We start from the raw sequence: 23,392 nt of genomic DNA on the forward strand, positions 1-23,392 counted from the left end.
TATATACTGATTCTGCTACTTCAAGGAAAGAATGGATCAAAGAATGGATGAAACACAATCAAGGCCGTCCCGCTCCTTGTTCCGCGAAGGCGATCTATCGTGAAGCTGATCGTGAGTCAGTTTGGTTGGCAATGCTTGAAAGCTCTGAACCCCCCTCCCCCAGGGCTGGACTTAAGAGACTTGAAGGCTCGTGCTGCACAGGTGCGGTATGAAACGAATTTTAATCTGGCACTGCGCTCAAGTTCGAACAAGCATATATTTAAATCTTTGACTGTCGAAAACATTGCATATGAAGTATTCTCTCCATTCGCCTCCACATTTGAGGAAATAAGGAAGGTAAAGTTTTGTCGCTGTCGCCTTCATCTTCTCTTTAAACAAATGTTTCAAGGTTGAAATTGAATTCTTTTTGAAGCATTGGCAAGAGATACGCACTTCGGACGCAATGAAGAATGTATGGCAACAAATCAGGATTGGAAGGCATCCCGGCTTTGAAGAAGGTATGGCTTTATATCCAACGGAGCCTTGCGCTTCATGCTAAAATCTTCATAAGTTTGGCCTGCAATCGCTATGAATCTCGAATTTAGGCCCGATTCTCCTAAATTATCTTCGCCGTCTGGAAATGATGCACCAGGTCCAATGGTGACTTAGACGAAATTTGAGCAATGAAGTGGTGCCTTGAATGTTCTGATACAATATTTATTTGCATATCTGAATCTCCATCTGAAGGAAATTTCACGACATTCGATTCTCCTGTACTACTTATCTACAATGGTTGAATTGCATATCCTAAAATAGCTCAACCGAATCAAAAACGAAGTTAGGACTAAGGAAACTGTCACCAGAGCTACCACTGATGACATTGATCTGTATGGTATTGGAACCTTGGACAAGTACACCTTTGAAAAGGATGGATGAGTTGACCGGATGCAACCCACAGCGATTTGCCTTACCGGAAGGGATACTGAAGTCGTCTTTGGTGATTGCTTTAGTGTAATCCAGATACAAGCTACTGCATAGTGTACTTACAGACTTCGTTGAGACCTCTCCAGGTACCTCGAGTAACACTTTTGCGGATATTCAGAATAACTTCCTTTCTATAATTTGATGATTTTCACTCACCCTCGCGAGTCTATTTTAGTTGGTGCTGTAGAAGCATGCACGAATTCAGAAACTTTGCACGTAGTGTGGAACAACAAAAACAAACCTGGAGGAGCTGATGACGTGAAAGAGTTAACCGTGACTTGAGGCCTGCCTCCGGCAAATGACTCGGTCGTACGGATACGGAGAGTACGTGCACCTGTCGTATACTAAGTCTTAATTCTTAGTTTGGGATAGTCAAATAGACGGACCGGTTTGTGAAGAAGAAGCCGTCCACCTGATCGTAGTCGGGTTGTTCACCTGGAACCAATGAGTTCGGGGATGAACTGAAGGCGAAAAAAGACATACCGCTTTGAATTGGGCCATAGGGAAGGATGAGGTGGATGAGGACCCTATAGTGAAAGTGGTTGGCCCCCAATTTCCCATTCTCGAATCAGATCTTTTGACGGAGCATAATTATCAATTATGATGTGAGTAACATTACCAGACGGACTTACGGGTGCATATGCTCGATTTTATCGGCGTTCAAGAACCTATTCAGAGAGACATAAGAAAATTTAACAGATAATCCACAATGTAGCCTACCCGGCGGGCGTTCCATCGACAGTACCTGGAAAAGTGGAAAACAAGTCATGAGTCTCTCTTCGTTTCCCGTCCCATTATCAGAATTACACACCGATTGACCAAATTGTGTTCGGGCGTGACAAATTAGAACTCAAATTGACAGATGAAGTCCTCCCTGCTGAAACGGATACACTACCAGTACCAGCCGCAAATTCGCCTTGATATAATGTGACGGTGTATGTCCCGGGCTTCATCATATTTCTTGTAAACCCTCCACTGCAAATAAGTGTGGTGTTAGCTCCCAATTATATATATTTCGATTTATTCCAGGAAACACGCACCCAGAACCAGATATCCAATACTGCGCATTCGAATTCTGTATCGAAATTCAGCAAAAGATACTTCACGCGAAGTCCTTTTCTTTTTGTACCTTGAAGCCAATGGTTACCGGAGGTCCCGACAAAGTGCCGGAGTAACTCCCAGAAACGGCTCCACGTCCAGAAGCTGGAACATAGCCTTGGAGGTTAAGGTTGTCCATGAAGCTCGTATCCAGATTGCCAGAGGGAGCAGAACCGCTTGTAATGGCGAGAGCATAACTGTACGGGAGGTCAAATCCTGTGACAAATATTAAATCTACTTTGGAAGAACTTACGGTCCGAAAAAGCCTGTTCTATAAGACTCTGTTTGCTCATGGCCCGAGTTCATATAGAAGTAAAGCTCTTGTTGAGCGCCACCTTGATTATTGATATCTAGCACGAGGCCAAAGTAAGATTGTGATGTGTGTAACGTCATGTAATCTCACCTCTGAAAAATGGGCCACCGGAAGATGTTTCATAACCAACGCCAGGAATAATCATGAACGCGCCAACTCCAGAACCGGTTACGCCATGAACTTGATCTTCCATGAATCGGACCTGACGGGGCGAGTTTCAAATGAGTATGTGTTAGTTAGCAGCATGCACAAAGAAACCACACTGACACTGGAATAGAATTTGGAGCGGGTCTGCCCATTGACACGGAAGACATCAGACCCTTCAATCGCGGATCCACCCTCAATCTCGGCTTCAGCAATACCACGAGGCAGCGCGGACTTGGATAAACGAGCAATAAAACGAAGTTCGCCGACACTTGGCTCTTGAGAAGCGAAGGTACCCAAGTAGATTGTGTTTATTCCTGAGCGAGTAATGACATAATGGGTCTGCAGATCAATGAGTTTATTTTTGATTAATCCAACTTCGCAACAACAAAACATTCGATATATATATCGGATGTTTATACTCACGATGGTGTTTGTTCTTATGGTGACCACTGCGATGTTATTTGCCACAGAAGATGTGACGGACGCTGAGCCTTTACAGTGAATCAGCTTTCTGCGAATGTACACGTATCTTGGAGATCTTACCGAGACCTGAACTGAGGTGGGTGAATTTAGATTGGTCCTGCAGTTCTTTTCCGTTGAACCTAATGGAAGTAATGTCCCCATTTGTTGTGTGTACTATGTCGTCATGATAAGTAAACCCGACCCCGACATACTTAGTTATCACGAGACACTTACTGGTCGTAACCAGCCCAGCACCGGAATCAACGAGCATATTACTTCCGGAGGTCGTTACCCCAAATGCCGCCAAAGCGGCGGGCAACCACAGCAAGAGATTCAAGAAGGGGAGTAGCATCTTCGCCAGATAGGTACGAGCAACTGGACACCAAACCTCACATTTAAATGTCTATGAACACGTCAAGTCGGGTGAACTTCGCGGAATTTCTCTCACCTTGAGAATGGCTCATGTGTACCAAAATATCAACTGGTCACCTACACTTCTCCACGCGATGGCTGCTTTAAAATTAGCGGTGCGTTTCCCGGTAACGGAATGCGTGCGGGCCGCAGGGGAAAACACAAAGGAAGTGCTACTAGATAGATGTTGAAAGTGCAAATTGATGAGTTCCTTTACCCCAAAGTGCCTTCAGGTCTTGCTTGATTGACCGATATATGACACTAATTCAGTCAACAAAAATCAAGCACGTATAGAACGTGAAAAAATGATATTGGGATAAGAAAATGTTATCCTATCCTTACTCTAGGGCGGCCCGGTCTGGTAACTTCTTGCCGGAGCTCAAGCGAGAAACAAGCGATACAAATCATCATGTCCATTGGAACCTATAGTCAAACATTGGTTAAACGGACTGATACCCTGGCAAAACTCTGGCTATGACGATCTCTCATGCGCACGGCGTTTGATTGTATATCAAAAACCGTAACAATGGGTAATGTCGACGGTGTCGCACGATAAGGCAGCAGAATAAGGGGCGTAGGCTTGGATGATATTCATCAACACTTCCGTATGGGCGTGAGTACAACTAAACTGAAAACGAAGAGGTCGACGAGAGGTATTGAAAAGTCGAACTTCTTAAGACACGACAGCGGGTGGGAAGGGCCGGGGAGGGTCAGGTATTTCCGTGTGGTCGTGCTGTGATACATTCGCGGCGTTCCTATTGACCTGCCAAGTGTGTGATTGTGGTGCATGAGACTCTGCATCCGCGGGAACGAATAGCTCTGGCTCTTCAAACTCTTCTTGAATTCCAAAGGCACCGATCCGGGAACCTTATCAAGTGGTTGAGGTGGGATCCGGTGCAAGAGACCAAATCTGTAAGTAGGGGTTTAAAAGTTACGTTGCCAAGAGTAGCAAAATTAACATACCCGAAAACACATCCAAGAAGACCCTCACCGCCCCAGTTGCGATTTGGAATTAACACAACTTCCCTCAACGTACTAGTTTAAATTAGCGCCACCAGTCAAAGAGCAAGGGGTCGAGAACCCACTCGAAATCGTATGAGTAAACGTAAACTCGTAAAGGCTTATCTACGTGCTTGAATTTGATCAGCAATGCATTATGTCGGTAAACAGAGGCGCTACATACTGCTTCAACGACGTCATAAAAGTCATTTTCCGCACCAAGCACACCTCCGGACCAGCCTAAACCCTGGGTCACCTCTCCGGGTCATTATTGTTGTACTTGTGACTTACCCAAGATCCAATCACCCATTGGTACGAGACCAGCGCTTTCGGCGGGGCTTCCTTCATATACATCAAGTACATGCCAGACGTTTTCGGTCGCGGATTCGGGTTCGCATATCCTCATGCTAAGTCCGAGCAAGGATGGTTGTGCGCCATTACCATTGGCAGGAGAATCGGTTGTAGAGGAAGACCAAGCACGGGAAGGCAGGATAGGGACAACTGCCGAGGAGTCAATAATCAACACGGAAGAACGAGAGCGATGCCTGAATACCTCGAGTTTGCTGGCCTTTGCTACTCCACACGAGAAGATTGAGGGTACGCCCTTCATGAGACTCGACTATTCTCTCAAGTTCGGAGGCATTAATGGTCTGGTTGTCGGAGAAGGAGTCTCCTTGGAAGCCGACGACGAAATCGAAGAAAGGCTCGATATCGGTTTGAGATGCTGGAGAATGAGGAGTGACGCGGAGAACGTGGAGGCCGCGCGAGGGCAGCTGGGCCTGAAAAGTCGAGGAAGACTGGCCAGCACCCATGTTGGGAGAGATTTCTGTCTATGCCTCTCTGCACTTCCGCGACCGCACGTGGTTTTCCCCATCCGGGATCCACCCTCGGTTTCGAATATGCACATCCTTTAGCATCATGTATCGGTGGTATTTTCAGCATATTCCAATCACCAAAATCTAGGACAAATGGAATTGCAGCCCATTGATCTTTCTTCCCTGATGACGCGCAATTTCACCGATTCTCATTCCCAGCACGGAACAGAGAATTAAGTCAGCAAATCACGTGGAGTCACTTTTCTTCCTCTTAGGCTTGTTGGTTAGAACGTGGAAACTCGGCCAATTAACGCTGCAAACAAATCCCAGCCTGCAGTGGAGACGCGAATCTGGGTTCTTTTCCCAAAGGTTAATTCACATCTGGCCAATGTGGTGCGCATTTGCTGCTCTTACGCTCACTCACAATACAAAGCTGACTTGCCCACCTGTAGTTGACGAATGTTACTTCGTCGCCACATTTTTTCTCAAAACTACCTTCCGCAGATACAATTACTCGCAAGAGCCTATAAAAGCAGTTACACTAATGGAAAATTCACCCCAGGGCCCGTCCTCGGCACAAAGACGCGACCTCGAAAACGCGTTCATTTGCAAGCTCACGTTGTTGATTCCGACGTCCGGTCATATAAAGCCAACGTCAATAAATCTATTACCGGACACTTATTAGATGACCAAGCCTTCAGGCATGCGCTACTTTCTAGTGACCCCGCTGTCATTGAGAATGCCGTCAAGGATTGCTTGCAGCGCCGTGATTTGAAAACAGTCGACGCTAAAACCTGGACGTTCCTCAGCCACCAAGACATCCTCCGTGATTTATCACTCCCAACTCTTTTGGCCGTTCTTTCTGTTATTCAGCCTCCTGCCGTCATTCTCCCGCCGTCGACTATCGCACACCTTGTGCACCGGTTCACGTCCCCAAAACAGTCTGAAAATGTCGACCAACATTTGATGTCTATTTACCCCCATATCTTATTGCACCTCAAGCGATTGCAACGAGCCGACCCTCGTGCCGTCCGCTATGCACCTCCTGATATCGTACGGTCTGCCTTCAGGTTTCTTAATGTGTTTCTTCCCATTAGCAGAGAGAATGCACTAGGCATATTCACGATCCTGACCGACACGTATCACATCCCATCAGGCGCAATGGTTGAATCTTCCTCGTCCCAAACCTTGGAACAAATCATCAGCGTGTCTCTTGTCAAAGCCAGTCTCTATTGGAACTGGTATGACATTGCGGAAGACATTATGTCCCGTCTACTTCTACAAACTTCCACTCCGGATTCCTTCATCATTAGACATGCCACCGACTGCTTGTATACCCTACTAATATCACCTTCATCTATGGGCCTCAATCGCTGCCTTAATCTCATTCGCATGCTACACCCCCATGCTCCGGTACCGGATAACATTGTCCGTCAGTTTTATGATTCTGCACTGGAGGTTAATGCCACGGATGTGGCACGAGATCTCTACGAATTCTCTAAGGATTCCGCTGTTCTCGAAGCGCATTCATATCCCGTACCGCAGGGTAGGGCTTTGGCCTGGCTCATGACTTACCTAGCAAAAAGGACTCGAAAGGACCAACTCGCTCGTGCTTTGGCATCCGATACTGTTAAACAAGGCTTGACAATACCTATGGATCAACGTGCAAAGTTTATTTCCATTGTCGCCGAAAAGGGCTTCGCCTCATCAGCTCGAGCTTTGTGGGAACATTACGCTTGTGGAAAAGATGATGTTATAATTCACGGAAATGCCAGCCTTTTGATACGCATGACCAGCCTCTTCATTCATGTGGCCAAGACCCAAGAGGCCAAGGGCGACCTCTCTCTTGGGATGGCATCTCGCTCATTCGCGTATCACATACTGGATAAGTTCAAGCAACATCACGCGCCGTGGGATACAGCACACCATGGGATGTTGACTTCCTATGCCAGAGCCTGCTTTATAGTGGGGAAAAATACGGAAGGGTTCAAGACTTTCAAGGCTCTCCTGAGACGACGAGAACTACCTGATATGCATGATATCAATGTAGTATTAAGCGCGATAGCTGAACAAGCGCCGACAGCTGCAGCAGGAATGCTCAAGAAGATGGAGAAGCAGGGCGTAAAACCGGACGCTGTCAGTATCGGGACTGTGCTGCATTACGCAGCGATGCAGGGGTGCGAACGAATCCGGGAGGAGATGATACGGCGTGCGATGGAGATTGAAAACATTCACTCAGATGTGGGAGCGTTTGGCGCGCTCATTCGGGGTGTCGTGCAAATGAAAGACTCCGACACCTCAGAACAGCGGAACATGAAGCTCGAGGATGCTTGGAAACTCGTTTGCAGATTCACTGAATGTGGAACTCAAACTTCTACTCAGATAGGAAATTATCTGGTGTCCTCAGCTCTACAGGCAGAAAACGCCTTGCTAGCTTATAAATTCTGGAAAGCACTGCTGAAGGAGAGCGCTGAACATAATGACCCCAACCAACGTGGGCAGCGTGGGGCGATTGTGAAGCTCACAGGACAACTAAACATGCGGGGGGAAATTAGTGGACCGGATTCTCGGATGATTACCAGCGAGCTGAGGGAGGAAGGGACTGGTTTAACGTAGCTGCTCATTAGATCTCTGGGTTATAATTAGATGCATCAATACGTCAACTTCGTGTCGCGTGGCTTGGTGGGGTCGTCGCGGGACCGGCCGCATTGAGAAGCAACGTGAGAAAAGCAAAAAATAGAGCACAGTTCTTCCTGGCTTGAGAAAAAAATACCGATGTATCGCTTAGAGGGGCTGATGAGATCAAGGGCGAGAGGAACTGGAAGAAGTCGAGCGTGCCAAAGTACTGGATCCGGAGATAAGCCGAGTCCTGGTGCAGTGTGAACTGAGCTGTTCTCGTGATATCGGTCCATGTTGGGATCCACGCGCCACCGATTTGACTGTGTTGCACATTCTTGAGTACCTGGCATCCTGATCTATTCGATATAAATCATTGGAAGCAGGCATTTTGAGTTTGTGAGCTGTAAACAAGTGAACCACGGGGACAACAAACATTCCATTGCCTCAAAAATCAGGACAAGATCGCTTCGACCCCGCATTCCCGTCGCGCCCTATTCTCGTTCCTCTCCCCACGATCATGCCTGCCGCTCGAGCTAAGAAAGAGAATAGTTCAGCCACGCCTCCATCCGACGATGCGCATCTCAAGGAACCACAATCCGAAAACAGCAAGAGCAAGAGAAAGTATGTCCCAATTGCCCGATTTTTCTCCGGCTCTGTCTTCACGCTTTGTCCTCTTCACCCCCGCATCGTCCACCTCATCACCCCCACATTGCCCACCTCGTCAACCCGCACTTCGTTTTCTTCTGACGCTACTACACGCGTCCCATGACTTTTTCTCTGACTGTCAACTTCCACTGACTGACTGCCATGCTGTCTATTAGACGTCAATCACAAAGTTTGTCTCCTCATTCTTTTTACTCTTATCCCTCTCTGACTCTTACCCGTAGGCTGCGATGCTTGCAGGGCGCGTAAAGTGCGCTGTGCCCGAGAGAATCCTGAGGACCCGAAACAGTCCTGCAAGCATTGTGTCACTCTTGGCATCCCATGTACCTACGACTACCAGCCCAAAAAAAGGGGCCCGCCAAATCTGTGCGTTGATAGTCGATTCTGCCTCCCTGTTTTATTCAAGGCGCCTATTAAAGTTACCTGAGACGGCTCCAAGAGGCTGCTGCTGCTGCTGCAACAAACCAGCCGGACAGTCCGAATGAAGCTGAAAACATCACATCGCCTGTTTCTAGTGTAGCCAGCCCTCCAAAGAGTGTCGTCTCGCCATCTCTAGGAGCAAAGAGCCCTCCGGGATACCTCGAACCAACAGTCAACCCATTACCACCCTCGTCTGTCCCTTTGCCCCCTTCTCGGTATCCTATCGCTGCAGACTCTTATCACCCTCAATACCCTCAAAGTCAGATCTCATCATCATATTCGAGCCTCCGTTCGAATGACTCTGTTAACCACAGCAACGGTCTGCTTAATTCACATACATCGCCCAAACCAGAAGAGTCTCACCCTTACCGTCCACCGTCTGACCAATACAGTGCTTATCCCATGTATGATTGGTCGTACAAGCAGCATCAGATCCCAGCTATTTTGCCACCTTCGACGGTCCCGCCCTTGTCTTATTATTACAGGCCACGACGACTGGAAGAAATTGCCCCGAGAGATACTATATCCTTGATTATCGCCCTCTTTTTCGACTTCGTTTATCCGTTGACTCCATGCATTCATAAGCCTTCCTTCATGGCGGACCTCCATGCCCGCAGGGAAGAGCGTGATCCTCTGTTCTTCGCGCTCGTCATGTCCTCGGTAGCATCAACATTAGTACAGGTGCCTCGATCCTACTTGCCCATGGAACGACCAGTTGTACGAAAATTGGCTCAAGTGCGTTTCTATATGTCTCTTCATTAAATTCGATAACTGAATCACACTCCCAGACCTGCTATGAAGCAAGTCGGCACATTTCCGTTGCTTCATATGATCCTCCGACTTCCATGCACGTGGTTATTCGCTACTTGTGGGTCGAGTGATTCTATATTTTTCCTCTCTTATCTCTTGACGTTTCAATCATCAGTGATTGTATCTATCATTTTTGTGAAGGCCATGATGCCACACAACATGCCGCTTTCGGAGAAGCGGCTCACATTGCCGTTACGTTGCGTATGCACGAAGAGGCATCTTATGAGGGGCTGGATCCCATCGAATGTGAGGTGCGCCGGCGCACCTTCTGGCTACTATTCGGAGGTATACTACTGCCCTCATCCTTCGATACTTATAGCTGACTTGCAGCAGCTGACAAATCAATGTCTATACTCCTCGGGCGACCAATTTGCCTCAGAGACGAGGATTGCACCGTCCATTTCCCCAAAGAGCTCGACGACGAGTAGTATGTCTTGTAAATGCTATCAAACTGAAGCCATCACTCAATCGATCTTAGCATCACACCCAGTGCTTATCTTCCACAGCCGCACGGCAAGACAGCCCTTGTTTCAGGTCTTAATTATATTTCTAGAATTTTTGCGCTACTTGGTGAAATCCTTGTACGTATCCGTGTGGATAAGCGGTCCCCACCTCAAGGCCAATTTGCTACTGCAAGACTGGAAGAGGTGCAATCTCTGCACTCGAGAATTCTGGCTGCCCTTAGCCACGCGCCGGAGCCCCTACGGCTTAAGCAAGTTCACTCTCAAGCCCATATTCCACCCGAGTATGGAGGTGCAGGTTTCCGTCAGGCCACTTTTGCGGAAGTGAAGGACTTTTTCGATAACCCCAATGCTTCACGAGCGAACGCTTTGAATCCGTTCCTCGTAATGCAGGCAAACTTATATGTAACACAGGTAAGAATTGCCCTTTATCGTCGATCTTACCACTTACCTGGTGCGCAGCAACTTGTTCGATTCGTCATTGAGCAATACAGGGACGAGTTGCTAATGTCTTTGCAAGGCAGCCTTGATGAGCAACAGGTTGCAGAAGATCGTGAAGTCGTCGCTAGTGATCTTTTGAATATCTTGCACAGGTTCATCCATAATCTTTTAACAATGATGTTCAGCTTGACTCAGTTCTGCCGCAGCATTCCCATCCAGTCTATCGCAACCAATGGCCCGAGTTTGGTTCATAAAGTGCGATTCGTTGCATCGACACTTCTTGATGCTGTACGTAAGGCGGAAACGGCTCCCGCCTCGGCTGCGCGGGCGCATGCCTATCTATGTAAGCTTCAAGTATCTTTCGCATGGTGTTCCCCACTGACGTGTGATCTCAGGGGATTTTCTCAGTATCCTCTCCGAAATCGAAAGGAATTATTTGTAAGTGGACTTCTTTTGCGATGCAGACTCTGCTTTTGACCTTCAGATCAAGGCTTGATGATGATCGGGACGGAACATCCAGCGGCGACGGGATGACGATGGTGGGATGAGTTAGGTCTCGGACATGTTTTTTTCATTATTATGCCGTCAATGTTATCTCTCCTATACCCCCTAACCTAAGAGACATATGTATTTTATATATTGTGTATCGCGATTACTCTCAACTTTTGTAGCTAACCGTAAACTCAAATTTGTAGACAAGAAGAAGTATAGATTGTTTAACTCACTTTATGCATCCGGCAATTGCCGAAGTCAATTAAGCTAGCATCTGTGCGTCAGTTCTGCGTTCCTAAACACCCATTTACCTAGTCCCTATTGAACATCATACCCTAAGTCATCTGTAAATTCAGCGCTATGGATATCTCAAGTGACGAGATGAAACATTCTTCAAACGCTGGCAAGACATTAACAGAAGAAGAAGCAACGCGTTATGATCGTCAAATGAGGCTATGGGGAATAGAGGCTCAGCAAAGGTAGTCTTCATATTGGCCGTGTTTTTTCCGAGTAACGGCTTCATCGTATCTACAGGATGAGAAATGCTGTCATTCTGGTTGTGAGAATGCGGGGTGTCGCTACCGAGGCCATTAAGAATATGGTGCTTGCGGGCATCGGGAAGCTGGTTATCGTAGACGCTGAAAACGTTGCCGAAGAAGACCTGGGCTGTGGTTTTTTCTTTAGGGAAGAGGACGTCGGACAAAAAGTAAGAGCACTGCGAACCGCTTTCGGATATTCGGTGGTGATACATCGGGCTATTTTAGAGACTCGACGTCGCCAGGCCAAGGATTGAAGGGCTGAACCCCCTCGTGAATGTAGAGACAATAACGGATATGACCGCATTGGAAGGCGTGGCCTTCGAGAACCTGATTCAACGCGTCGATTTGGTCTGTGTCACTGACTATGATAACGAAAACCTGGTTTGATCTTCTCTCTACGGGAAAAGATAACTTTTTAATGAGATATTAGCGTCGCATAAACGAAATCTGTCGGCAATACGGGAAATCATTTTATGCGGGAGGCTCTTATGGGTTCTTCGGTTACATTTTCTGCGACCTGATAGAACACGAGTATCTCCCACCGTAAGCGTCTCAAATACCAGGATTTGGATTTTTTCTGACACGCATTTTCCATTCTATGTGTCTCCAGGATTCTCTTCGGGGCCTCCAGGGACCGAACAGCTCCCAAGGAAGCTCCTCGAACCATCAAAAGGAAAGCGACGTATTGTCCACTTGCGAAGGCTCTGGAATTCAAATGGACGGCATTAAATAAACGACAAACGAAAGAGGTCAATCCCGCCTTATTCTTCGGCATTTTAGGTACGAACTTTATACTGGCAGACCGCTGCTTTCAATATCAGGTACTAGGACTCTGGCAGTATGAAATATCACATAAAGACTTGCCTCTGGACAGTTCTTCGGCCGCAGAAGTCCAAACAATAGCCAACTCTTTGATGTCGACGGCCGACGTAAATAAACAGGTTTTACGGGAAGTACCCATAGATCTCATCGAGTATTGTTTATCTTCACTATGCGGTAATGCTCCACTCACTCCGGGTTTTTTCCTACAGATCGTTATCTGATGGCGCAAAACACGAATTCAACCCAGTCTGTGCAATCATTGGAGGCGTTCTTGGGCAAGATATACTGAAAGCTCTGGGTGGTCGGGATCCACCCATTGCCAATTTCTTTGTATTCGACGGAAGCACAGGAGGGGGGACTGTCTGTCGCCTTAATATGTCATGAGCAAACCTAGTATGTCAACAACATACGCCTATATCCGTAACCCTCTGCGCTATCGAACTTCGCACTGTTTTTCCGAGTATCAATGACATTGTATCAGAAACTGCGTCGGCGGGACTCGCCATCCTGCTTTTCCAGAATGCTGACGTAGGTACGTAAGTCCCATGTCCACCTTACCGAGTTCCGGGCGATCTATTGATTCCAGGCAAGCGCCTAGCCCAGCCTTTCATAAAAATCACTGGCGAGCTCGTGCATCTGAGGTCTATATGAAAATTTCGCGCACGCGATCGCGAAGCAAACAGCTTTAGTGCGGACTCATTGCTGCACTTATAGTTGTATAGTTATAGTCGGCGTGGGCGAAAAGAAAACTTCAATCGGGATCATGGTGATACCAGAAAGAATAAAAGAACTGGGTATGGAAGCTCGAATTAACTGATTACAGGGTGCCAGCATTTCTGTACTCAGGGATGATTAACTTTTTCCGATGTCAAACGGCCTGGTGACATTCGCGCATGGAGGCTTGGCTACGGTCCTACGGAGATTACCCCGCCTTTGAATCTGACTTGCCTATCTCAGATAGTGCTTGTTGATTTGTTGCAGTCAACTGGTCGATGTCACCCCACGATGGGTCATTGGCATATCCGAATGGCTTTCGTAACAGGATTCTCTATCAACTTCTCAGTTCAGTTTTCTACTCATGATCCTTCGAAACGACACTCTGGGAGTGGTGTTACAAATGGTCATGAGTCGTCTATCGAAACATCTGCTCGTTCAGGCCCTGAAAGAGCAGATGCTACGATAGACCTAACACCCTTCACGATTGTGCCTATAATTTAAGGCCGCTCAAGTGCACATTGGCTTTGCTCTTGGAGATTCCTCAGAGATTTTCCGTGATTCCAAAACGGGGACGCGAGCTGGGTTCCTATACCCCGGACCCCATATTTTTCCTTTCTTGGCAGGTATAGAATTCCCGCCGCATCGCATTCTAATATATGTTAATAAGACTGTCATACTTCAGATTGTGGAGCCTGTGGGCTGGAGCTCAATGTACCCATCGTACCTGACGGCTGTTTTTATCGGCATCGTTCTTAGAGCCTTGAGAACCGTTATGCTCGTGCCGATTCAACTAGGCTCTGGAAGAATAATCAGCAGCAATGAATCCGCTACAACCGCTTATTGGCCCATTCGGATTTCACTATACGATCAGTATCACGGCTTCTCTTGTGGAGATTTGCAAAGTCCTCATCGTCTTCGGCGGCATATCCCCGGACGAGTCAATCCAAATTATCGAAAGGAGCAGAAGCAAACGACTTCTATAAAATGGACGGCCGATAGGAAGGAAATACATTTTACCGGCAAACTTTCTCAAAGAGGAACAATGACATTTGAACTGATCTCAAGGGCTTCAGGCGTCTCTAAGCATTATGCTTGGCGGCTTTGCTAGGATCGCAAATGTGATCCTATTTTTAGGACATACACCTAAGACGATGACCTCGTGTACGCGGATATGCCTCGACCAATGGACACTTGCCTCGGCACTTTTTAACAATTTAATGTGTGTCGCGTCTCGTATACCCTTCTTTCTTATGGAAAGCCGGACCATGATGAATACCAATTCTAGCTTACACGCCACGAGGTTGTTTGATCTGCGACCTTTTTTATTTTAACACAGGCGAACCCCATGAGCTACCTGGAACTAAACATAGGTGATGGAGATAGCGAATGAGCTGCTCTCCGTCTTTAAATTTCCTGTCCGCCGCAGTCGGGTTGAGCACACTCTCGATGTCGGAAATACAGATGGTCGAGATTGAAAGCTCAGGTTTATGCAGAGGTTGTCCTATTCAACTTTTAATTATTTAAACTATTCGCAGGCACGTACATACGCGTGGATGTCTGAATCGCCTGAGAATTTTCTCAGTTGAAGCTCCACTTTCAGATGTTTCTCTTAAAGGAACCTTTGAAATTGTGTAGCTACGGCGAGTCGCAAGGTTTCAAGCACGGCGATTATTATGGAAGGACCTGAGGTTACTCAAATTAACATTGACCAGAATTGAAGGCACGTTGGAAAATCTGTTGAGCCGCGTCGAGGTACAAGTAAAATCGAAGGTTATATTTCGACTACCAAGGCCGCAGATTTGTTATTGTTCGGATCCCGGCTTCGAACGGGCCGCCAATAGTTGTTCCCACGATTTTGAAGGCCAAATGGGTGAGAAATCGCGACGTGCAAGGTTCAGAATCGGTGCGCCCGAATGGAGCCCGGTTCCATGTCCTGTCAGGAGTTCGAATCGGGGCAATGTGATCACTGATCAGCCAGTCGCGGGCAGCTTGACTTCAGCCGAGTCACAGTTTCGGTATATGAGCAACATGGCCTAGGTCTTATGTGTGCGAAAAACCACCTTTCTTTGGTGGATACAGAATTTTTCCTGCTGAATCTCGAGCTTATTAGTGATCGTGAATATCATGAGACTTAAACCGGAAAGGTGAAGGACTGTACTTGGGAGATCTAGGTCCTTCCGTTTCTACTATGGCTCAACACTATGACTGCATCGTCGTAGGCTCCGGCCACGCAGGTAGCAGTGCGGCTTTTTCGGCTGCTCAATCTGGTTGCAAGAATGGTAATATAGGGTTTTCTTGTACGCATTCGCGGTCATGACGCGGCCCCCTAGTTTTAGTTATCGATAAATGTCCACCCGAATGGGCAGGCGGAAACGGTTACTTCACCGCAGGAGCTCATCGTATTGTTCATGGTGGTTTGCAGGACATCTTGAGCCTCGTCTCGAATGTGACACCCTCTGAAGCTTCCAAAATTGATCTGGCGCCGTACACCAGTGATGAATTCACTTCAGACTTGCAAAGGCTTTCGGGCGGTCAATCAGATCCACAACTGGCTGATACACTCGTACGGGAGTCGAGACAGGCTGCGCAGTGGCTTAAAGATGATATCGGCGTAGACTTCGTGATGTCATTTAACCGTCAAGCATATATAGTGAACGACCGTCAAGTGTTTTGGGGAGGGATGGCGTTGAGTGTTAATGACGGTGGGAAGGGGTTGATCAAGGCTCATTCGGATGCTTTGAACAGAGTTGGGGTGGAGAAAATGTTTAACACAAAGGCGGTTCGGTTGGTCATGAAGGATGGCCAAGTTGATGGACTCGTGGCTGAGAAAGTTGGTGGCGATGGTCAACCACAGGAGATTGCCTTTATGACCCCATCTGTTATTCTCGCTGCTGGAGGGTTTGAAGCTGATCGTGAAATGAGAGAAAAGTATCTTGGAAAGGGGTGGGCAATGGCCAAGGTAGGCATAATTTCAGCATCTCTGAATGATATTGATAGGTCCATACTCAGGTTCGAGGAACACCGTACAACACAGGCGATGGTTTTGAGATTGCACGAAGTGTTGGTGCCCAAGTAGCGGGTGACTGGGGTACCTGCCATAGTACCTGTTGGGACGCTAATGCATCTGCGGAAACGGGCCAGCGTGATCTTACGAATCAATTCACAAAATCTGGATACCCTCTGGGCGTCATGATAAATTCCCAAGGAGAGCGATTTGTAGATGAAGGAGAAGATTTTCGAAATTTTACCTATGCTAAGTTTGGGCGCGCAATTCTGTCGCAGCCCCAAGGCATTGCATTCCAGGTTTGGGATTCCAAAGTCATAGACAAACTGAGGCAAGAAGAGTATGGTGATGGAGTGGTCGACAAGTTATTTGCTAATTCGTTAGAAGAACTTGCGGAGAAGCTGGCTGGAAAAGGGCTCGAAGCTTCTGCGAAAGACCGGTTTGTGAGGACGATACTGGATTACAACAGTGCTGTGGATGCGCATCGAGAGCAAAACTCGGACGTGCGATGGGATCCCGCCATCAAGGATGGAAGTGGGACGTTGGGTCTGCCGCTCCCCAAATCGAACTGGGCGCTCACAATTGACAAGGCTCCATTCATGGCGGTGAAGGTAACGTGCGGTATCACATTTACGTTTGGAGGGTTAGCGATCGATCCGGTTGGAGCTGGTGTTCTGAACGAAAAAGGAAACACAATCGAGGGATTGTATTGCACGGGAGAAATGGTTGGAGGGCTGTTCTCTGGCAACTATCCCGGTGGGAGCGGGCTGACTGCTGGGGCTGTTTTCGGGCGCAAGGCGGGCCAGAGTGCAGCGCAGCGAGTGAAGCGTACATAACGAGTACATAACGAGTACATAACAAGTAGAATTGATGGATGTCGTGACGTCACTGTGTCAACGACGGCTTTTACGTTGCACTCTCTTTGACGGTTGACCACCGAGGCCATGTCACTGGCAGAAATAGTCCTCGATGCAACTAATTCGCACTATTTTGACAGCACAAGCTCGGATAATCTCGAATCCAAATCACTCTCAACCCATGCGGAACACACCCAAGGACCTCCGACACCCAGGCGTCCAGGTCCCTCGTCGGAGGGTCTTCCCTCTCGTGCTCCAGACGACCGCGTCCTTGACGGAATTCCGTACGATAGCGCAGGAAACAGTACATCCCACCGTCTCTCTTTTCTTAGGTCGCCGCCCGACACTCCAGCATCGAGAACTGGACCCCCCCGCTCATTATCTTTCGCATATTCGCTGTCCAACTCGCCGTCCATTCCTCATAGCGGTTTACACATCGAGTCCTACCTTAATACAAACCCTTCTTATGAAAATTTCGATAATTCGTTCTCCCAATCCAGTACCGAGTTCCGTGGCGTGCTAGAATCGTTCCATTCTCGCGAGCAGAATGTCATAGATAGAAAGGGAAAGCGGCGGGAAACTCGCAGTGTCGATGATGGATGGACGGTAAATCCTATCAGATGGTTTCAAGACTCACCCAAAGACGAGCGACCACGAAGCGCCATACCCTGGAAAACCACAGAGTCCAAAGACAAGGAGGAACCAGATGGAGAAGCAAAAGGGCAACATGGCAATGGCGTTGCGCATGATGGGGAACCTTCCTTACTGGCCGGAAAGTCTAGCATTTCCAAGAGGCGCGCTACCATTGATGAGGGCCTCCTTACTTCTCCGCGACTTCGCCAACGTTCATCGTCATTACCCCAAGCAGCCTTTGATGGTAAAGGAAGCAAAGCGAGATGGGCAAAGTTACGATCGTTGCTGCCGAACATTCAGACTGTTCCACAAAACGATTCCTCACTTCCCTCAGCGTCGGCTGTTACTTCAGCGACAGTCAACATCACAGACGAGGTCATTACTGGTGGTCTGTCGACTCTCATGCTTCGGCTCTGGTTTGATCGAGATGAGAAGGGACATAGGAGAGTTCCGATATTTCTTCATAGGCTAAGAATTCGCATCAGCGACAGCTACCACCCTACTGAAGAGAAGCGGACTGCTTTTCGAATCGAATGTGAGTATGCCAACGGTGCCGCAAGATGGGTCATTTACCGCCAGCTTCGTGACTTTGTGTCCTTACACACCCACTACACTGTTTCAAATGTTTACAATCGTCTCGGAGATGAACTTCCTGAATTCCCTCTAACCAGTAAGTTTCGATGCTTAATCTCTAGTTGGGTCCTCACCTGCCCCTCAGGTATACCTTACCTCAAATTCCTCAAGAAAGAGGATGCTAATATTGATCAGGCTTCTTTTGCCAGATTGCAGCGGGAAGCTTTGGAAACCTACCTAATCAAGCTGATGCGTGCGGTCGTAAGTCTTTCATACATTTCTATAAAGTTGGATACTGATTCAACTCTTGCTCAGATGTTCCATCCGTCATCCAATAGGCTTTCAGGATTTTTGGAAGTCAGTGCACTCTCAATTTCCCTCGCTCATTCTGGGGGAGTACAATATAAAGGGGGATATCTGCAAATGCAAGCCGTCAACAATGGAACGGGTGGTTTCGGTAGAAAAGGGCTAGGCCGAAGAGTGAGAAAAGAGTTGCGCTGGTCTTCCGTTAGAGAAAGTTATCTCGTCGTTGTAAACGAACCTGGAGAGGTTGGTCACTGTCGTAGTGATTCATAACAATGACTGACGCCATACAGCTCACGGTCTGGGACGTCTTCATGTTTGATCCTGATTTTCGAATTGAACAACCGAAGAGGTATTATCGACAGGGTCTCAACAACATACTTTACAACGCTCCTGCTATGATCGAGCATCCTATATCGTCTCTGAACAAACACCAAGGCTCGGAGATTCCAACATCCCGACAACAGCATCTATCTCCGCAACGAAATGGCGACCGTGGTGATAGTGATAACCACTCTTTGCTGGGTTCTGTAAAATCTCGGATTTCTCGAGTCTTCCATTTGAAAACAGAACGTAGTCATGAAGGGATGCAGAGTTCAGATCATAGAGCTAAAAGTCAAAGGGAGCACAATGTAGATCATCCTGTTGACCCGACTTCTATGCCGCCCCGTTCTTGGACACCAATGCTTGACCCATCCACTAATCCCAATCCGTTATCCGTTCCAGAAAATTTGCAAAGCCCAAATGCAGATGGCCAAGCTGTAGGAGAAGGGAAGAATAATGAGGAAGTATCGAAACATACGTTTTATATCGTAAATTCTCAGACGAAGTTAAAGCTGTTTGCACGAAATGAGGTGTGTCCGTTCTATATTTGATACATTTGATCCAGTCATTCATTCGATTTTTTCTAGCGACAAATGCTTCAATGGATCACGGCACTTGAAAAAAGTGCATCTTCCAGTACTTACACTAATGAAAACCGTTTTGACAGCTTTGCCCCAATCCGGCTCAACGTTGCAGCGCAATGGCTTGTTGATGGCGTGGGTTCCTTTATCTTGATATCGAGCAGAAGGGGAATCTAATGACCGCGACAACGAACTAGCGCGACTATTTTTGGAATCTTTCTCGCGCCATCCTTATGGCTCGGGAGATTATCCAGATTCACGACTGGTGGTTGTCTCCAGGTAATGGCTCCACGTTCTCCGAAGTTTCAGCCGTTGAAGTCAAGTCTAGAATTGTTCTTAAGAAGACCCAACATGGACAGGTATCGGCTTGACAGATTGCTCGAGAGGAAAGCCAAGGAAGGAGTCAAAATATATGTTATTCTTTAGTACTGTCCTCTACTACGCGCTGGTGGGAACTTGCTCATTTTTTGAAACAGTCAAGAAGTCTCCAATCGAACGACACCCACGGATAGCCAGTCCGTCTCTTCCATTTTTTGGGTGCCATAATATTTGACCTCACTGATCTAGTTATGCGAAGCAACGATTGCAGGGTCTACATCATAATATTATGGTTCAGCGGTCGCCGTCACATTTCCAAACAGGAACATTGTATTGGGCTCATGTATGTCCCACGACTAGGAAATATTTGGTGGTTTCTGATTCTTCGAATAGCACGAGAAATTATGTGTGATCGATCAAACTATTGCATTTATGGGTGGAATCGATTTGTGCTTCGGAAGGTGCTGACCTTGCTTACTCTCCCGAGCGGAAACACTGATGACATTAGGTGGGATACACCGCAACATGTATTGGTGGATGATGTTGAGGGCACCGACCGACCGGAAATCTGGCCAGGTACCTTGGTTGTTTTGCTATTATTATCCGCTTTTTCATTGACGGTGATCTTCCAGGCAAGGACTACAGTAATCCCCGTATCTTGGACTTCTATAACCTTCACAAACCCGATGAAGACATGTATGATCGGACCACGTCACCCAGAATGCCCTGGTTCGTTGTTTCATACTCCCGCATGGTGTCCAGGCTGATTTTGTCAAGGCATGACGTTGGCCTGCAAGTGGTCGGTCAGCCGGCTCGGGATCTTGCACGACATTTTGTTCAGAGGTATTTTTATCTTTTACCTATCGTGCATTCTTGGTCAATCAAATGCTTACAGATGGAATTATCTTCTGAGAATAAAGGTCTGCATATGTTAACCTCTGGTGCTGCCAACAGTTTCAGAATAATGAGTGCTGCGTTTATAGAACCATACACGGGTAATGCCTTTCTTATTGCCTCCGCCGGAGTTTAAGCCTACAGAGTTGGCTGAAATGGGCCTCACGGGAACATGTGAGATGCAGATATGTCGGTCCGCCGGGCCTTGGTCGATGGGCACACAATCCAAGATTGAGCATTCTATCCAGAATGCGTACCTCAAAGGTCCGTGTTCAACTGTCGCATGGGGAAAGGATGCCGTCCTGAAGTAATGACTGTGCAGCTATTCAGATGTCCGAGCATTTTGTCTATATCGAAAACCAATTTTTCATAACATCGTGCGTGACTTTGGCTTTGGGACACCCTTCCCACTCAGACTCTCAATTATTGCTCAGGACTGTCGTCAATGGTGTTAAGATTGAGAATAACATTGGGGATGCAATCGTCCACCGCATTATCAAAGCACATAGGGATAGCACTCCATGGAAGTGCTGCATCGTAATTCCCCTTCTACCGGGGTTTACGTTCCCAGTTGACCACAGCGATGCTAGTGCAGTACGCCTTTTTTTGGATCTGTGTAACCTGAATTGAAATTCGAGAATTCGACAGATCCGCATTATTCTGGAATGTCAGAACCGAACCATCACTCAAGGACCGACCTCTATGTTTTCAAGATTGAGAAATGAGGGCATAAATGTACGTCCTTTGGGATTGATCGCAGCCAGCGTTCCTTGATGCTTGACGAACAGCCTGAGGATTATATCTCCGTTTTCTCTCTGAGAAACTGGGCAAAACTACGCGGCGAAGTGCTAACAACCGAACAGGTCCGCAACGTTATGTATAGATATCAATGTCAGAAACATGAACCGATCTTGTTAAACAGGTTTATATCCATGGCAAAGTTTGCATTGTTGATGATCGGGTGGCTATCATAGGCAGCGCCAATATCAATGAACGGTCCCAGCGAGGTGACAGGGACTCGGAATTAGCTGCTGTCATTAGAGACACTGACATGATCGATGGGTGCGTAACCGTGATTGACGTTGGCTTATACTAAGCAATACTTAGAGAAATGGCTGGCCGACCTTTCAAAGTTGGCCGCTTTGCGCATTCCCTCCGAGTACGGTTGATGAGGGAACATCTTGGGATAGATGTTGATGCTCTTGATGGTGACGATAATGTAGGTCAGGATTCTGTTCATTTAGAACAGACTATGCCACGCGATCCCGAACAAAACCAGGACCATGGTCAAACCGAAGACATTCAAAAGGACATGCCAAGCATAGACGTTGTCAAAAAAGGTTACGATTTTTCCTTTACCTCCAAACCAGTGACTTATTATCACGCGGGTTCGTAGATGGCGGTGATGTGAGAGAGGACATTCCATTATCGGTCGCGAACGGACTACAGACCGATCAAAACCATCAACCGGACAGTCACAGCGTTAGAGCGGATGCATTAGAACAGGAGCGTAAGGACGATATTTTGAAAGCAAAGGAGAGGACGAGTTCGGGAGGATTGGAGCAAGTTCCGGCGGAGAACAGGCCTTCCTCTCAAGTTGATGCTACCGCTGGAGGCGAAACCACGCCTACAAGCCGAGGTACCTATGAGGATTCGATTGATTGTGAATTGTCAGACAATCCAAAGTTGGAGGACCATGATCCATCCACGAGCACTACGGCCAATGAAGAGCATGAAAGCGTTGCGACGAGAAGTACAATACGGAAGCGGCGTCCTAGTAAATTAACTACCAAGTGGAACGTCTCTATCAAGAGACCGCAAGTTGGCCCGGATGATTTTGAGGACCCAATTTCGGATGGTTTTTGGAAGGACATGTGGGTCACTAGCGCCGCCTATAACGTTTGTTTTTTTTTCCAATTTTGAGTTTACCCCTCGCTCATTTTCGACCCACTGTACAGACGGAAATTTACCGCAAAGTCTTTCATGCCATACCTGATGACACGGTGACCACTTGGAAGCAATACAAAGAATTCGTCATGCATCACGAACGCCTTGCTAGACCGGTTAGTTCTTGCTCTTGTCGCTTGAAAACTTGCTCATCGCCATCGATCAGTGCCCAGAATCGGGTGAACCAACTGCCCGAATGCCCTCGGAGACGCGAGAAGACTTTTTGCCGAATGTCAGCAACGGTATGGCGACCACCAACACCCCCATAAAAGATGGAATCTCTGAGGGCAGTCATGAAAATGGTGGCACGAAACAACCTCTTCGTCAGACAAGTTCACCTGACGATGAGCCTGTCCATAAAGCGACAGGAAGATGTGATCACTTTGAAAGATGGGAGAGAGAGGAGATGGCAAGATTACTCGGCGAACTTAATGGACATTTAGGTAATTTCAGGGAAATATTTATTTACGAGTGCTGTGGCTTACAAGCATCTACAGTCGTATACCCTACAAAGTTTCTGGAAGGCGAGGATTCTGCCAATAATTTCTTGTTTAATGCAGACAGGCGAGTATCCTTTCGCGATTTACAAGATGATGGAACTGATAAATTATCCCTAGACTTTTACCTCTTCCTATCTACGATTGAGATTCCTTGGATTTTATTGATATATCTTATACTGAGTTTCATCACTATACCTGGTTGACTTTCTACTGTAAAAGAGTTTTTCGAATTCATAAATCACCCTTGTGCCCGTGCAAATTACTGT

The 23,392-nt window shown here is 47.2% G+C and overlaps 8 protein-coding genes across 8 annotated transcripts; 6 read left to right on the forward strand and 2 right to left on the reverse strand.

The window, feature by feature from the left end:
* Positions 1-786: 786 nt before the first annotated feature.
* AGABI2DRAFT_72717 (hypothetical protein) lies at positions 787-3,347 on the reverse strand (the record flags this gene model as incomplete). The annotated part of the gene is made up of 18 exons (XM_006462614.1): positions 787-896; positions 951-971; positions 1,027-1,064; positions 1,120-1,144; positions 1,205-1,297; positions 1,350-1,398; positions 1,447-1,537; positions 1,596-1,631; positions 1,684-1,708; positions 1,775-1,938; positions 1,998-2,038; positions 2,093-2,258; positions 2,315-2,411; positions 2,465-2,576; positions 2,642-2,860; positions 2,945-3,006; positions 3,047-3,157; positions 3,218-3,347. Coding segments are annotated over 18 exons (1,590 nt in total), but the record flags the coding sequence as incomplete, so codon positions are not given.
* Positions 3,348-4,221: 874 nt separating this feature from the next.
* Positions 4,222-5,205, reverse strand: AGABI2DRAFT_72191 (hypothetical protein; the record flags this gene model as incomplete). The annotated part of the gene is made up of 5 exons (XM_006462615.1): positions 4,222-4,429; positions 4,480-4,526; positions 4,578-4,633; positions 4,685-4,894; positions 4,947-5,205. 5 exons carry the CDS (start codon positions 5,203-5,205, stop codon positions 4,222-4,224), a joined length of 780 nt encoding a protein of 259 aa, XP_006462678.1.
* A 706-nt stretch (positions 5,206-5,911) lies between these two features.
* AGABI2DRAFT_193786 (hypothetical protein) lies at positions 5,912-6,184 on the forward strand (the record flags this gene model as incomplete). Its single annotated transcript, XM_006462616.1, has 2 exons — positions 5,912-5,926; positions 5,990-6,184. The coding sequence occupies 2 exons, from the start codon at positions 5,912-5,914 to the stop codon at positions 6,173-6,175; spliced, it is 201 nt and encodes a 66-aa protein (XP_006462679.1). The 3' UTR covers positions 6,176-6,184.
* Positions 6,185-6,828: 644 nt separating this feature from the next.
* AGABI2DRAFT_193787 (hypothetical protein) lies at positions 6,829-7,886 on the forward strand. The gene has a single exon (XM_006462617.1). It carries the CDS (start codon positions 6,862-6,864, stop codon positions 7,822-7,824), a length of 963 nt encoding a protein of 320 aa, XP_006462680.1. The 5' UTR covers positions 6,829-6,861; the 3' UTR covers positions 7,825-7,886.
* Positions 7,887-8,326: 440 nt separating this feature from the next.
* AGABI2DRAFT_224213 (hypothetical protein) lies at positions 8,327-11,304 on the forward strand. The gene is made up of 12 exons (XM_006462618.1): positions 8,327-8,448; positions 8,649-8,662; positions 8,715-8,856; positions 8,910-9,645; positions 9,699-9,778; positions 9,836-10,005; positions 10,054-10,147; positions 10,199-10,595; positions 10,644-10,774; positions 10,829-10,965; positions 11,018-11,060; positions 11,113-11,304. The coding sequence occupies exons 1-12, from the start codon at positions 8,345-8,347 to the stop codon at positions 11,168-11,170; spliced, it is 2,106 nt and encodes a 701-aa protein (XP_006462681.1). The 5' UTR covers positions 8,327-8,344; the 3' UTR covers positions 11,171-11,304.
* A 126-nt stretch (positions 11,305-11,430) lies between these two features.
* On the forward strand, positions 11,431-13,232 carry AGABI2DRAFT_193789 (hypothetical protein). The gene is made up of 8 exons (XM_006462619.1): positions 11,431-11,593; positions 11,649-11,820; positions 11,879-12,034; positions 12,084-12,196; positions 12,264-12,433; positions 12,482-12,626; positions 12,685-13,007; positions 13,062-13,232. The coding sequence occupies exons 1-7, from the start codon at positions 11,475-11,477 to the stop codon at positions 12,857-12,859; spliced, it is 1,050 nt and encodes a 349-aa protein (XP_006462682.1). The 5' UTR covers positions 11,431-11,474; the 3' UTR covers positions 12,860-13,007; positions 13,062-13,232.
* A 2,148-nt stretch (positions 13,233-15,380) lies between these two features.
* AGABI2DRAFT_207215 (hypothetical protein) lies at positions 15,381-17,032 on the forward strand (the record flags this gene model as incomplete). Its single annotated transcript, XM_006462620.1, has 3 exons — positions 15,381-15,471; positions 15,523-16,151; positions 16,190-17,032. The coding sequence occupies 3 exons, from the start codon at positions 15,381-15,383 to the stop codon at positions 17,030-17,032; spliced, it is 1,563 nt and encodes a 520-aa protein (XP_006462683.1).
* A 727-nt stretch (positions 17,033-17,759) lies between these two features.
* AGABI2DRAFT_186563 (hypothetical protein) lies at positions 17,760-23,379 on the forward strand (the record flags this gene model as incomplete). Its single annotated transcript, XM_006462621.1, has 26 exons — positions 17,760-17,958; positions 18,039-18,356; positions 18,405-18,520; positions 18,575-18,808; positions 18,856-19,416; positions 19,474-19,602; positions 19,665-19,746; positions 19,796-19,892; positions 19,944-19,982; positions 20,035-20,128; positions 20,179-20,246; positions 20,294-20,361; positions 20,418-20,514; positions 20,563-20,650; positions 20,769-20,943; positions 21,002-21,056; positions 21,114-21,273; positions 21,328-21,414; positions 21,468-21,542; positions 21,602-21,741; positions 21,787-21,965; positions 22,076-22,578; positions 22,638-22,742; positions 22,793-23,069; positions 23,124-23,190; positions 23,244-23,379. The coding sequence occupies 26 exons, from the start codon at positions 17,760-17,762 to the stop codon at positions 23,269-23,271; spliced, it is 4,041 nt and encodes a 1,346-aa protein (XP_006462684.1). The 3' UTR covers positions 23,272-23,379.
* Between the last annotated feature and the right edge of the window lie 13 nt (positions 23,380-23,392).

This window comes from Agaricus bisporus (assembly GCF_000300575.1).
Source record: "Agaricus bisporus var. bisporus H97 unplaced genomic scaffold AGABI2scaffold_7, whole genome shotgun sequence".
Lineage (NCBI taxonomy): Eukaryota > Fungi > Basidiomycota > Agaricomycetes > Agaricales > Agaricaceae > Agaricus > Agaricus bisporus.